This window comes from Crocodylus porosus, unplaced genomic scaffold, assembly GCF_001723895.1.
Source record: "Crocodylus porosus isolate Cpor-Errol unplaced genomic scaffold, CroPor_comp1, whole genome shotgun sequence".
In the NCBI taxonomy this organism is placed as follows: domain Eukaryota; kingdom Metazoa; phylum Chordata; order Crocodylia; family Crocodylidae; genus Crocodylus; species Crocodylus porosus.
Genome location: NW_017728943.1, coordinates 116,537,057 through 116,550,490, shown reverse-complemented (window position 1 = coordinate 116,550,490; position 13,434 = coordinate 116,537,057). Strand labels below are relative to the sequence as shown.

General features: G+C 41.0%; 1 protein-coding gene across 1 annotated transcript in view; it reads right to left on the bottom strand.

Annotated features, from left to right (window-relative positions):
* Nucleotides 1–13,434, bottom strand: part of IPCEF1 (interaction protein for cytohesin exchange factors 1) — a 102,056-nt gene that overhangs the window by 60,649 nt on the left and 27,973 nt on the right. Inside the window, exon 2 of the mRNA XM_019550054.1 lies at nucleotides 4,754–4,804. Within this exon, the coding sequence (XP_019405599.1) occupies nucleotides 4,754–4,777 (24 nt within the window). The 5' untranslated portion in view covers nucleotides 4,778–4,804. The remainder of the gene's footprint in view (nucleotides 1–4,753; nucleotides 4,805–13,434) is intronic.

Here is a 13,434-nt window from a genome sequence, read left to right as displayed (position 1 = left end):
GCTTTCTGCAATGCAAAGGTGATGTCCACGTGATAAAGGGCAAAACTGTTATGAATGAATTTACTGTATTCTGACTACTTTAATCTGCCAAAATATTAGATTTTAAGTAACATAAGGTGTTGGGAAAAGAAAAGCTACTTTATGAAAATTTTTAAGTTTTTCTCTTCCTGTACTGTGGTGCAATTCAAGGTAACTAAGATACCTGACTACATAGGCCAAAAATAGTCTTAATATTTTTTAAAACATTCTCTCTGTAACTCAGGTAACACATACAAAATGCCTGATAGTATGTCACGGAGCTTTTACTGGTGTCTGTTTGGGATGGCCAACATAATTTATTCATGGGCAGCCAAGAATGAAGAAACCCAGCTGCCTACTACCCATTGTATATTCCACAGCAGGTTTGGGGTTTGTTTTTTCAATTTTCTATGATCTGGCAGCCACTCACGCAGGGCTGTCTCCATGAAAATAGAAATAGAAAAATATTAATCAAATAGACTAGTTATATGAGAGTCCCTTTTGTTCCACCACTTCCATACACACCATCCCTCTTGTTCTTACTTCAGTGAAAACTGTGCCCAATCCATGCCATAGAAAAAAAGTAAAATCTGACAGGATCATTACACCCAATACTTTCTATTCAATTGCTTAAATAGGATGAACAAAGAAGTAAATGAAGTAATACACTGCAGGAGGAAGGTAGGCAGTGGAGATCATGCTCTGGGTTTTGTCACCAAGATGCATTTCCATTACGACATTACTGCCTAGTGTAATGAAATTTTGCAATGGCAAGATTGCCACATGAGGCAGGATGTGGCTGTGTGTAAGTATTTGAGAAAGAAATAGGTCTCCAGCTAATGCATAGCTTTCATTGCTGTGATAAACCAAAATAGTATAGATTATGGACTGTTCTCTCTCATCAGATGAGATATAAACTCCACTTTGAATCATTTACTATTGATCCCCCCCCAAAAAAATCAATAGAGCATATGTTGTAGATTCAACAGTGAGATCTGGATATAGATTATAGTCCTCACCATTTAATATAACTTTCTGGTTCTAATTTTCTATGATTCCAAAAAGTTCTCAAAAAAAGTCTTGTACGTTGCTCTTAGGTGAAAAACATGAAACCTGTTATTAATATGTTCTATTTTCACAACCCAGCTCTAAAGCAGAAATACAGTAGGTCTTTATTTTTTACTTTGTTTTTTTATGATTTGGAACAAAGAAAAAGAAAATGCCTGTGCTTAAGGGATGCTCCATTTGTTGCTAACAAAAGATCAGGAGTTCATTCTAGGGCTACAGGGATGAAATTTGCTGTGAAATCCACCCATACTCACAAAATGGTGCTACAGAATTCCAGCTATCTTTGAGAAAGCTTACCAAAGCTTTAAAACACCCTTTTTTATTCTTATAGGCTAAGAAGTATTATGGGGGCGAGGGGGAAACCCACACTGCACTCAGTGAAGTACTCACTTTCATGTTTGATTTAATTTTAAAACTTTACCTTTTAATTTTCCACAGAGTTTGCAGTCTGCCTTATAAACATGTTACATACTCCTGGGACCTTCCAAATTTTGGTCTACCTGGCTACAAAGCACACACAACTTTGACGGTGCAGACAGAAATGCATCTCCTGGTCATAACTCATGGTGCTTTGCAGGAAGTGCCATGAGTTACAATGATCCCCCAGACCCAATAGTTGTTCACTGTTGGGTCCCAGTAGGTAGGGAATTGAGCTGCTGTGTGGAGTAGCTGTGAGCCTAAAGCCAGTCTCCCCTAGTAATGTCCCTTCTCCCTCCCAGCCCTGGTGCTATTTTCAGAATGGGAGGGAGGAAAGGGAGCAGAGGGAGCTTGTTCTGGGCATTATCCATCTGGTGATGGAGGGTGGGGCAACCCCCAGAGATTGTGGGGGGGCTCCAAACCACCTGTTGCACCCTCTGGCACTGGCCAAAGACACCCCAGACTGAACTCTCTCTGCTTCCTCTCCTCCCTGCCATTCTGAAGACAGTACCAGGAGCAGGGCTGAGCTGTGTCAGTCCAGCCCTGCTCCCAACATGTACAGACACAAGTTACTGAAGGTGCTACTGAGTTAATTTGAACTGTCATAAGGATTCAGATTGTCATGGGATCAGATCCTTTTAAAGCACCCTGCAGTCATGTATTTATGTTTGGTTATGACTGTAAAGTGCTTTTAGGGGCAAAAATTGCCATGTCTGTCTGCCCCTTGAGTAATATCATCACTCTCCAAAAATCAAAGAAAAGTTTTTCTTTGAAAAAATATCCAGGGTATACCCTTTTCAAATAGGAAATCTTTCATTCCAAGACACTCAGGAAAAAAGCACCAAGAATCATCACTAAAAGGGGGCATGGGGTGGCACAGGCACTAGGGCTCATGACTGATAGCTCAGAGGTTGTAAGTTTGAGGCCATAGCAGATGCACTCATGGTGCAGCCCTGTCAGATTCAAACAAATCTGAGAGGAAGGAAGGATCAATAAAAGAGACAGCTTTAAGTTACAGATCTGTAAGTTTAATTTCTAAAGTAGCATATCTTTTATAAGGAGCCATCCTTTAAGACAATCAGAAAATGCTGCAAATTATTAGAAAATCCATAACCGCAACTAGTAAAATTAATGTTTCTGACAAGGAGCATAGTGGTGACTTCAAAAGTGAATAGGTAAGGTCTATAACATACTCCCATATGACAATTCATGTTGTTTCAGTATCAACTGTTGTGATTTGATCAGGAGTCTGACAATATGTGAGTATTCCTAAAGGTCTAGCTCCTAGAATGCTATTTATATGTGAGAATCTCTCTGTTTGCTGGGAGGTGGGAGATAGCGGGGGAGTGGGGAGGAGAGAGGTAGGAGGAAATATCACTAGTCCTCCCTGTTGCTTGACATCACCAACTCAGAAGGTCCCAAAACTCCGAAGTTACCAAAACAAATCCAAAATGTGCAGCTTGCAGTTGTGGTTGGGCTTGTTTTTCCATGTCATATTTTTTAAGCCACTTATGATTTTGGGGGATTGACTCAAGTTTTTACCCTGAATTGTCAATAATGATTTTTTTTTGGTTGTGGTTTGTGGTTCACTACCGAGTTTCAAATGCTCACCATTGGCAATAGTAGACCTGTGCCCCACTGGAAGACATTCACACCGAAAGGTAGCTTACTGTCTAGCTTACTATCCAAAGCAAACTGCAACTTCAATCTGATGAAACTACAAAGTTCAGTCTAGCATTCACATTCTCTCTATTTGCCCTAAGCAATAGGCAAGAACTTAATAGGGAGGTGATATTTTGAGTCAACTAATTAATTCCATTTTTTTTTTGTTTTTTTTTGTAAACCTTGTGCTGTATTTTCTACCTTTCCTCCAAGCATAAGTTTTGGCATGGGCTGTAAGTATTCATTTTGTAACAAGAAATTAACATCTGAGGACAGACTACATCTGGAAAGCACTGAGAGAGCAATCAAGGGCCATGCCATCAGAACTGAATGAGTCTACAACAATCAAAGGGTTTACAACCAGAGGAAACAGACTGTTTTGTTCAGTAGCTGAGTAAAGCTGGACCCTAGAAATTGCACAGGAGAAATTCAGGAGCAAATAAAAAGGTGTCAGAGGGCATGTCTATGTGAAACATTTACTGTGGAGTAGACTAATTAGCCCCACAGTAAACATCTTGCATGTATATATGCAGTGTTATTAGGCTGGAGTAAACTAATAAACTCCACAGTAGCTTAATACTTGTCAATACAAGTACTATCCTACTGTGAAGTTTGTTACTTCTCAACGCCATCCATGTAGATGCTGATGCAACTGGCTGGGGCATAAGGGTGCTTCAGTGTGGGGGCTGCCTGCCAGCTAGCCCTGCATGGGAGCACTCTTATGCCCCAGCCAGCCTCTCCTGCAACACATTGAGTCAGGTCAGAGGAGCCCTGGGCTGGCAAGCTGACCCCCCACAGACTGTCTGCCAGCCAGTGCTGCTCCAACCTAGCCCAACATACTCCAGTCCTGGGAGCATGGCGTGCTCAGCAGCAATAAACTCTGGTGCAATAAACACCAGCATTTATTGTTTTGAATTAACTGCATGTGTAGACATGCCCTGAGCCTGGATTTTAATAATGTTTTCTAAAAGCAAAGCAGGACAGTTCACCACCAGAAGCAAACAAGTAGGCCAAGGTGATTGAGTATAAATCAGTTTGTTGTTTTCTATAAATCTGTGACTCTCTTGCGCTTCCTTAGAGTAGCATGGGTGCATGATTAAGACATTCCTTTGCCAAGTCATTGTTTCTTGCTTTGTTCCCTTGTTTGCCCATGAAGTGCCCAACTAGTGCCACAAGGACCTACTTCTAGGTGGGCTCTAGACCAATCACAAAGCAACTGGGGGTTCAAAAAGTTTTGAGGCATTGATTTCAGGGATAGACAGCTGGATAACTACCCCAAGATGGTGTCAGACAGAATCTACTTGGAAAACCCTGTGCTAGAAAAAATAATCAATCACTTCCCAGATGCACAAGACACAGAAGAATTAGATTCAGAATAGGATTCATAGTTGAATCCCATCACAATAGACCTTTGTTTTTTCAGAAAGCAGAACTAGATCAGCTTGTAACAATCTCATTAGCTGGCCCAAACAATAAACATTTTTAAAACCAACATTTTCTTTAGTCTTTTGGATTCCACAAGTACATTAGAAGGAGTGACACTGCCCTATCCCATGATTGTCATTCCCAAAATTTGAAATATACTTACAAGAGCTCTGCTATCATCTGCCATATGCAATTCCAAAACTTAGAGGGAGAGCTGTAACAAACAAGAGAGTTAGGTTTGCATTCTGGCTTACGCTTTTGCAGCATCTAACTCTATAATGAGAGAAAAATAGTTTTCCAAAGAGTTAAAATTGTCCAAGTTTAAAAGAATATGGATCTTGTAGTATATGAATTGCATGATATTAATGCAATACAAAGCCTTTTGAAAAGAGGTAGAAATGATCCAAAGATTTTCCAGTCCATGGGCATTTTCACCAAAAAATGAAAAAAAAAAAAGATCTTCAACATTTTCCTGAGAAATTTCAAGATTTCTGCTCCAGAAAGAAGTGGTGGTGCCTCCTGGGTATTTTAGTCTGCTACTCTGACTCCCCTCTTCTGTATGGGTCAGAATTCCCTGCCAGACTCCATTTTCTATAATGCACTAGTCTCCCCTTATAGAAAGATGAAGCTGTAAAACATCAAGTTCCTTACGGGAGGTGTAGTCTAGCAGCAGACTTCAAGAGATCTCAGTCTGAAGCCATCAACCCAAATAACCTCAAGTAATCAACCAACTATCAACTCAGTATAGGTTTAGAAAGGTCATAGTCCTTTAGTACCTAAAATGTCTCTAGCAAGGAAAATCAAGGCAATTCAAGGAAAATCACAGGAAGTACTTTTATCAGTATGGGCATGTCTACATGTGCCTTTTACAAGCACCTAAACTTTGGGCACATCCGCCTAATGCACAGTAAGGCAATTTATATAGCCACCAGATCATTGCATTTGGGTATTAAAGAATCACTCCAGGAAATGGAGATTTTAGAGAAGACAGAAGTCTACTCAAGTGAATAGCACAAATGCATGAGAAAGAATTTGTGGAAATGTAGTCTCACTTGAGGGAAATCTATAACTAGCACTTTCTTCTTGTTACTGTCTGAAACTCAATATTTCACATCTATATCATTCTTGATATACAGTATTTGTTTTATTTTGAAAATAAAACTTAAAACAGATTTTTTTTAAAAAACTCATACAGCTTGGCTACCAACAGTTCTAAACCAAACGTAGAATGGAAAAAGATGTACATGCTCTAAATTCCAACAGTTTCTAAACAAACATGAAAGGATGATCTGTCTAGAAGTAGCTACTAGTGAAATAATATCAAAGTGAGGACAGATGCTACAGAAAAGAATTTCAAAACTGTTTAGAAATCACGTACAGTAGTAAAAAAAAAAAAGAGAGAGGAAATGCCATTAGATATGTAAGCAAATTAAAGTAGGAGCATCAAACAGTGATTCAGAAAACAAGGGTAAAAGAGTAAATAACAGCAATCACTGTGACATCAGGCTTTCCCTGGAAATTTCTTTCTTTTTTTCTTTTTTTTTGGAAGTGGTGGTTTATAAGAACTACAGAGGGTGCATCTACACAAGATGTTTACTGCTCAGTAATTAGCTGCACAGTAAGCGTTGTGCATCTAAACATGTGCTCCTATTATGCTGAAATAAAATAATTTACTCCACAGCAGAATAGTACTTGTAAATACAACTACTATCCTGCCAAGAAGTAAAAAACTCTGCACATGTAGAGATGCTGCCCTGGCTGGCTGGGGCACAAGGGTGCTTCAGTGCAGGGGCTGCCTGCCAGCTAGCCCCATGCTGAAACACTTTTGTGCCCTAACCAGCCCCTCCACAGCATGTTCAGCCAGAGGGAGCAGCCCTGGACTGGCAGGCTGACCCTCCAGTGCCCCCTGACAGCTGGGGCTACTCTGACTCAGCTGAATGTGCTGCAGTCCTCCGCAATAAACTCCAGAATAGTAAACTTCAGAGTTTACTCATGCACATTAATTGTACTCTGTAGACACACCCAGCTTTAAAATGATCAGTAAAACAGAGGCAGGAATTTAGTTTATTGTCAATGAAAAAGTTTTTTGTCTAACTCAGACCATTTGTACTTATGTCTGCAGTGGGCTTCAACATAATCTTTGCAATGACTTTGGTCCAGGATAAAATGTTCTAAAATTGGCTAACTAACTTGGGACCCAGAGTCCCATTTGCAAAAGCAACTTGATGCTCCCATACCACTACATTTTACCTTATATTAGTAAAGAATGCACCATTCCCTGCAGTACAGATCAAACAACAGAGCACAGACTAAATCCCATTTCATTTTACAAACCCAAATGGCATGCATGCAGCTTCGTAACTGCAGTGTTTGACATTTACGTAAAAATTTGCTATGAAACATGCTCATTAGGGCTGCAGTCTGGCCAGGCACCTGCATGGTGAAATAGGATCACTAAGCAAGTCCCAAAATTTTAGTTGCAAAAAAACCACAGCTAGTGCAAAGGAGGATGAGGAAGGCCATATACCCAGGCATTTCTGTTCATATTTTTCCAGGTGCAGCAACAAATGTGGCAGAGGAATGTCTTAACTAGGTGAATCTGGAGCATCTTTGTATATTCAGGTTGTTCTGAGCCTGGAAATGCTGAGTTGGAGAGGGTTCAAAACTATGGAATTGGTTCTCAGCTGTAGACAGGTTGGCTGGACTGTGAACCCATTTCTCCCTAAAAAATAAGATCTATACTGTAGCCAGAGGTCTAACTGCAGAATGTGCAGATCCACCCAAGCAAATTGTAATCTAGTCAACCTGAGTACTATAGGAAGACAAGGAGGGAAAGAATGCCTTGGTCACTGACACTAGCCCCCTGTAATTACAGGCAATATAATCTTTTCAGCTACTAAGTACACAGGGTCCTGGGAACATGTGTACAGTCCATGCCGTCATGGCTTAACACTAACTCCAGTATCTCTACACATATTGCATTTATACCTCCCAACTAGAGTGCAGTCATACCTACAGAAGTCCGGGGAAAGGCAGCATTTCTAAGTTGAAAGGGTTTTGGCTTGGGGAAGGTGAGTGTATCTCAAAAATTTGGTAGCACTATCAAGATCATGTGCAGGAATAAAGTCATTCAGTCAGAATAAAGGGGTGTTTGAATTGGTGGTCTGTGTATAGAGGCAGTGGAAGACGATAGCCTTAGAGAATCAGACTGGTGGTAGGAAGGAAGACTAATGGCTGACAGAAGGACATTCCTCCTACCTAGCGTTTTCCAAAGAAAGTGTTCTAGTATCCATTATGAAACATGAAAGCCTCCTCTTTTTCTCTCCGCTTACCAATTAACCTTCTTTATTCTCCACCAAAATGCTTTCCTGAAATACTTTATTTCACACATCCCTACCACAGCCTCCCACTTTTTCCTTTGGGAAATGTAATCCATTTAGAATGGGTGGGGTTATTTATTCCTACAGAGATGTCACTGAAAACTATCTGGGAAGAGTGGCATAGATACAATAGTAATAGTAGCAGGAATAATAATGATCATGAAGGAGAAGGAGGAGAAAGAGAAGAATTCATTAGGCACCCAAATGTGTAGATAGTAAAAGAAACATGCATTCTAAACTCAGTATACTACTGTGACCAGACAGAGGTTGAATCTAACAAATATTATGAGCAGAAAAGTAGTTTAGCAAAAATCTTCCTTTTAACTCAGCCATTCTACTCCCCATATGTTTGCTAGTTACAAATATGCATTCTTGTAAAGACGACAAAAATATTTCAAGTGAAAACCATCTGCTGATAAATTATATTAAAAAAAAAGGAAAGAAAAGTCCCCAAGCCATTTCATCTTTTTCCCTCAAACACTTAAAAAAAACAAACTTCTCATCTAAACTTTGGATGAAAACTTTAGCAAGTTTATTGATTTTTCACAAGATGGCTATATTGCTAGTTTTGATCCAGCAGTATCATTAAGGGATTTTGTTTTCTACAAGTGAATGTTTTAATTTTAGAACAGCATCAATATTTCTGCAAATTCTAGGAGGAGGGAAGAACAGGTAAAATTATTGCAATCAGCAACAAATTTTAATGGAGATGGACTTTTTTTTAGACTTTTAAGGGAAAAGTGGGGGGAGGATAGAAAATTCACCCAAAAAAGGACATTTACATTATTTCAAACCTAGATGAAAATTCAGCCCAAATATTCTCGATCACTTCATCTGGATTTATATTTTTCATGTCTGGATTTATATTTTTCATGTCATGAAACTGAAAGTATCCATTTCTTATCCAGCAGCCCAGGAATACCAACACTCCCCAAGATGTAAGTGAACCAGAGGAAAATTTAACCTAAGTCTATTGCCTCCCAAAGAGTGGCCTAACCACCAAGCTAATATATTCAATGGTGGTGTGAAGCAAGAGGAAGGAGGAGGGAGTGGGGCGGGGATAGACTTCTCAGCCCTTCCTAAACATCCTGCTCCAGTTGCCATAAACTAACAAAGATTTATTAGAGAAGAGAGCGGTTCCTCCCTTCCTAGGTGAGAGTCCTAACCAGCTGAGCTAAATTGAGTCTGTCTAATTCCACATCACACTTAGACTGTACTAAATCTGTCAATAGTTAAGCAGTGTTAAAGTTAGAAAATGCTGTCCACAGTCACACGTTGAGGGTTAATACTGTTTCTTGCCCAGACAGCTCTGACTCGCCACTGAAGAACTAGCGAGTAGGGGTGTGGCTAAGTGCCAGAACACATGAGGTCTATCCCAGCTCTGGATCAGGGGATGGAAGGCAAGTGTGGTCTGGGAGCAGTGCATCCTGAGATGCTGGAGGACTGCAAATTTCTTGTTTTACCTCCCTGGGGCAGACCAAAGTTGCCCAACATGAGCTAGTTAGTATGGCCCAGGGTTAAGCCTTGCCTAAAGTGACATAACTGAGATGATCAGAGGGCACTTGGCATGAATGCCGCGTGCCCCTGGAGGCTGGGGGGGCATGGTGAGCTCCTGCAGGTGGTGGCAGCACTGTCAGTGCTGGAAGAGTGGTGGTGGCGAGTGTCAAGCTCCCACAGGTGGCCACAGTGGTGGGGCAGCGGGGGTTTGGCAAGTACCAACCAGCAGTCAGCAACCACTTGCAAACACCGCAGGCAGCAGCAGCAGCAGCCAACAGTGATTGGGGACGCCGCTGGCAGTGTCAACAGTAAAGAAGGGTGGCAAGCAGCAACTGCCCACAGGCACTGCTGGCAGCGATGGCGATGCTTTTTGCAGGGGGTGCACTTAGCCTGAGTTAACAAGCTTTAATGTGTGGATGCTCATGTTTTAAGTACCTTTAGTATGGCATAAGTGTAGTGTGTAACTTTACCCAAAAAGACCCAACCTAGTACAGAGCTATCCAACTTCTCAGTGGACAGAAGCCATGGGCACCCCAGCTGTAGGCCTCACACCCCCACACTGCACCAGATCAACACCTCCACACCAAACTGTACAGAGTCTGGGGGTCCCCCTGAGCTCCCTGGCCATGGTCTCCCTCAGACCCACCCCATCCCGAGGCAGGCAGCAAGAATCAGATGCTGGAGGCAGGAGAGGCAACCTAGAGACACTGGTGGCAGCACCAGAAGAGTGATGACGACAGCAGCATCTAGACAGGGAGCCCAGGGCCTGCAAATGAACCCCTCAGGGTCTGCACGCAGCTCACAGGCCCCCAGTTGGATAGGCCTGGTCTAGTGGTTAGGTAATCATTGTGAAGGGGGGAATCTTGGTTCAGTTCCTTGCCCTAAATTAGATATGAGCTTGAATCTCCTGTCTCCCAAATGAGTATCTCAAGCACACAGTTATGCTTGACATCTAAGGTATGTCTTCCTCAATCCATCTATTTGGAGCTGTTGCAGGAGGGAGTGAGGCAGAAAGGGGCAAGAGAGCAAGAGTGAGAGCAAGGCTGATGCTCTGCCATTGTGGTTAAAATACTCCCCTGGGAGACAGGACACAGTGGTTCCAACCCTTGCTTCAGTGAATGTTTATTTGTATTAGCACCATTACTCCTGTTCTTACAAGAACTGTAACAAAGTGGCACATGAGTAACATATGATTTAACAAATGTGGAAACACAGCAAGCTTATCAGAAATATCTTGCTTTTATTTCCACTTGTCTACAGCCTCCATTCTGAAAAAAGAGAAATCTCTGTCAAAGATCAAAGAGACTGTAGAGAAAAAATAACATGTACGGAAGAGTCTCACCTCAAAGGGCAACTCTAAATGCATTCCTTTTGCAGAACTTAGGCATGCAAGTGTGCAGCTCACCGTTTGTAAATACAGCAGGTGTCCTGACCTGCTATAATTTTGGCATGACTCTGCCAAGCATGCTTTCCAGAGAGGTAAATAAGCCTACCTTTGAGCAAAACATTTTAACTATATAAAATAATTCAAATATTGTATTACAAGACCTCCCAAAGCCTAATTGGATAAATTCTGGCTAAGATGAGCATATGGTGCAAAAACAGAACAGCCAAAGACACTGTAGGGAGGGTTGGGGGGAGGGGTTGTTTTGGGGTTTTTTTAATTAGTGTACATTAAAAGCTGTAGGATAACCTGAAATAAAAAAGTAAAAATAAATAAATAAATAAAAACCCTCTGAAGTAAAAGGCAAATGGCTATATTTGCCTTTCCTGCATTCATTATCATTGTTAACCCTTCTATTTGCTTTCTGTTTGTTCGGTCACCTGCAAGGTTTACATTGCCTATCAATAGCTGTATAAAAAATAAAAATCAATGACAATTTATCCATAGATTTCACATAACCACCATTATCAAGAATACTGCAGCAAACACCACCATTACTTGACCAACAGGTATAGTTTCCCTACATCAAGGATATGTGCTTACAGAACAGGCTTTGGTTAAGATTAAGGTTAAGGTTTTTACAACAGCAGAGGAACAAAACCGCATTAACATTAACTCCACATATCTTAAGACTGGCAACTAATCTGGATCCAGAAGGCAATATAATAAGCACCCCCTCTGGACAAGAGGAATCCTTCTCAGTTTGAGGTGTCTTCCTTACTCCAAAGTTAATGATCTCCCCTGGCCCAAGGAGTTGGAGGACCATCTGCAGATCCTCTCTGATTTACCAGTATCCAGGAAGGGCTAAAACTAGACATGAATCATCTGTGTCACTTAGCATATGGCATTCAGCATATATTGTGCCCCACACAGAAGAAGCTGTATCCTGCTACATTTTGGATCCACTTAATTAATCATTTCAAAATTTGAATGAGACATAGAGGGGCTGTAAAATTAAAGATTATCTGTGGTGTTATTTTTTTTAGCTCTGTATATTGAGTAATGAAATTACTCTTCTTCCAGAGAATACTGGCAATCTAAACAAGAATTCAGATGTTTAATGATTTATGTGGCCCCTTTTTAATACATGTGATGACAGGTATAAAAATAGAGGCCAGTCCCAGAAGAAATAAATGCAGCCAACAGAATTCAACACAAGTTAGAGAACTGTGCATCTCCCGAATCTTTATTTTCTGGTTAGCTCAAAGGGATTTAATCCCCTTGCCTGGATAGTTCCCCAAAAAATAAAATACTGTCAACTTCTCTTGGCAGAGGTCCAGATTGAGTAGATCAAGGTTTATGGATCTTATCTCTAAGCCTAACACTGACTGAACTTCAGTCTGAGCATGAAATGCCAGTTCAGCAAAGGGAAAGTGACTGACCATCCCAAATTCTGGGGCTGAGCCTTGGGGATCTCCACACATTCTCAGAAACTAGACATGAAAAATTGGTATCAAATTGGCAGACAGTATCTGACAAGCTAATTTTCCTATAACACTGTATTAAGACAACTATGCTAATCAGACTTGTAAGTGCCATAGAATACTTCCTAGGAGCAAGGCTTTTAGCCAGAATCCTTAATAATAAATTGAATTGAGAATAATTCCAACTCAAGAGACTGGTAAAATCCATTGTGTCCTGAATTTTTTCTCCCAGTAAGCGAGTCACTAAGCAAGTGGACTACATGAATTGACAAACTGCATGTGTCTACATCTCTGAAGACCTCTGCAGGAAGTAGCTTCAAAAGTCACTGACTCCCAGAACAGGAAAAGTAGAACAAAATATTAGATTCAAGAAAAGAAGAATTTGATGCTAAGGCCCCTTCCTAAAGCCCCCTGGACAGAAAAGAAATCATAATGTCACTTTACTGAACATTTACTGAAGGGGTTTTTGTGCCCCTATTCTGGAGGCTTGTAAGTTTTGTATCATGAGGTAGGTTCTCGTGGGCAAGCTGAATGGCAGCAAGGCTCTGAAATTTATTTTAGTGATGTGTCCCAGACAAAGTGGTTGGACAACTACTGAACCCCCAACACTGGGGGAATTGTGCACCAAAGAAAACCTTCCCATGGGCTCCTCTCTATTTCAAATGGAAATTTCCTTTATAGAAAATGAAGAGGAAGAGGAGGAGTGTGGTAAGTTATTATAGTAGGAAGCAAAACTGCCAAAGTAAATTAGTGGAGAGGTGGTGGGGAAAAAGGGAATATAGTAACAGTCATGCTTGAGCTAAGAAGCCTTGTAGGCAAGGTCAAATGTGTGTGTGTGAGAAAGAGAGAAGTATACAGTAAAATCCCTGTTATCTGACATTCTACAAGCTGAAATACACTATTCAACATCTTCATTAATGATGTGGACATTGGAGTCAGAAGCCGACTGGCCAAGTTCACCAATGACACCAAACTTTGGGGCAAAGCATCCACGCCAGAAGACAGGCAAGTGATCCAGGCTGACCTGGACAGGCTCAGCAAATGGGCAGATGAGAACCTGATGGTGTTTAACACCGAAAAATGCAAGGTTCTCCACCGT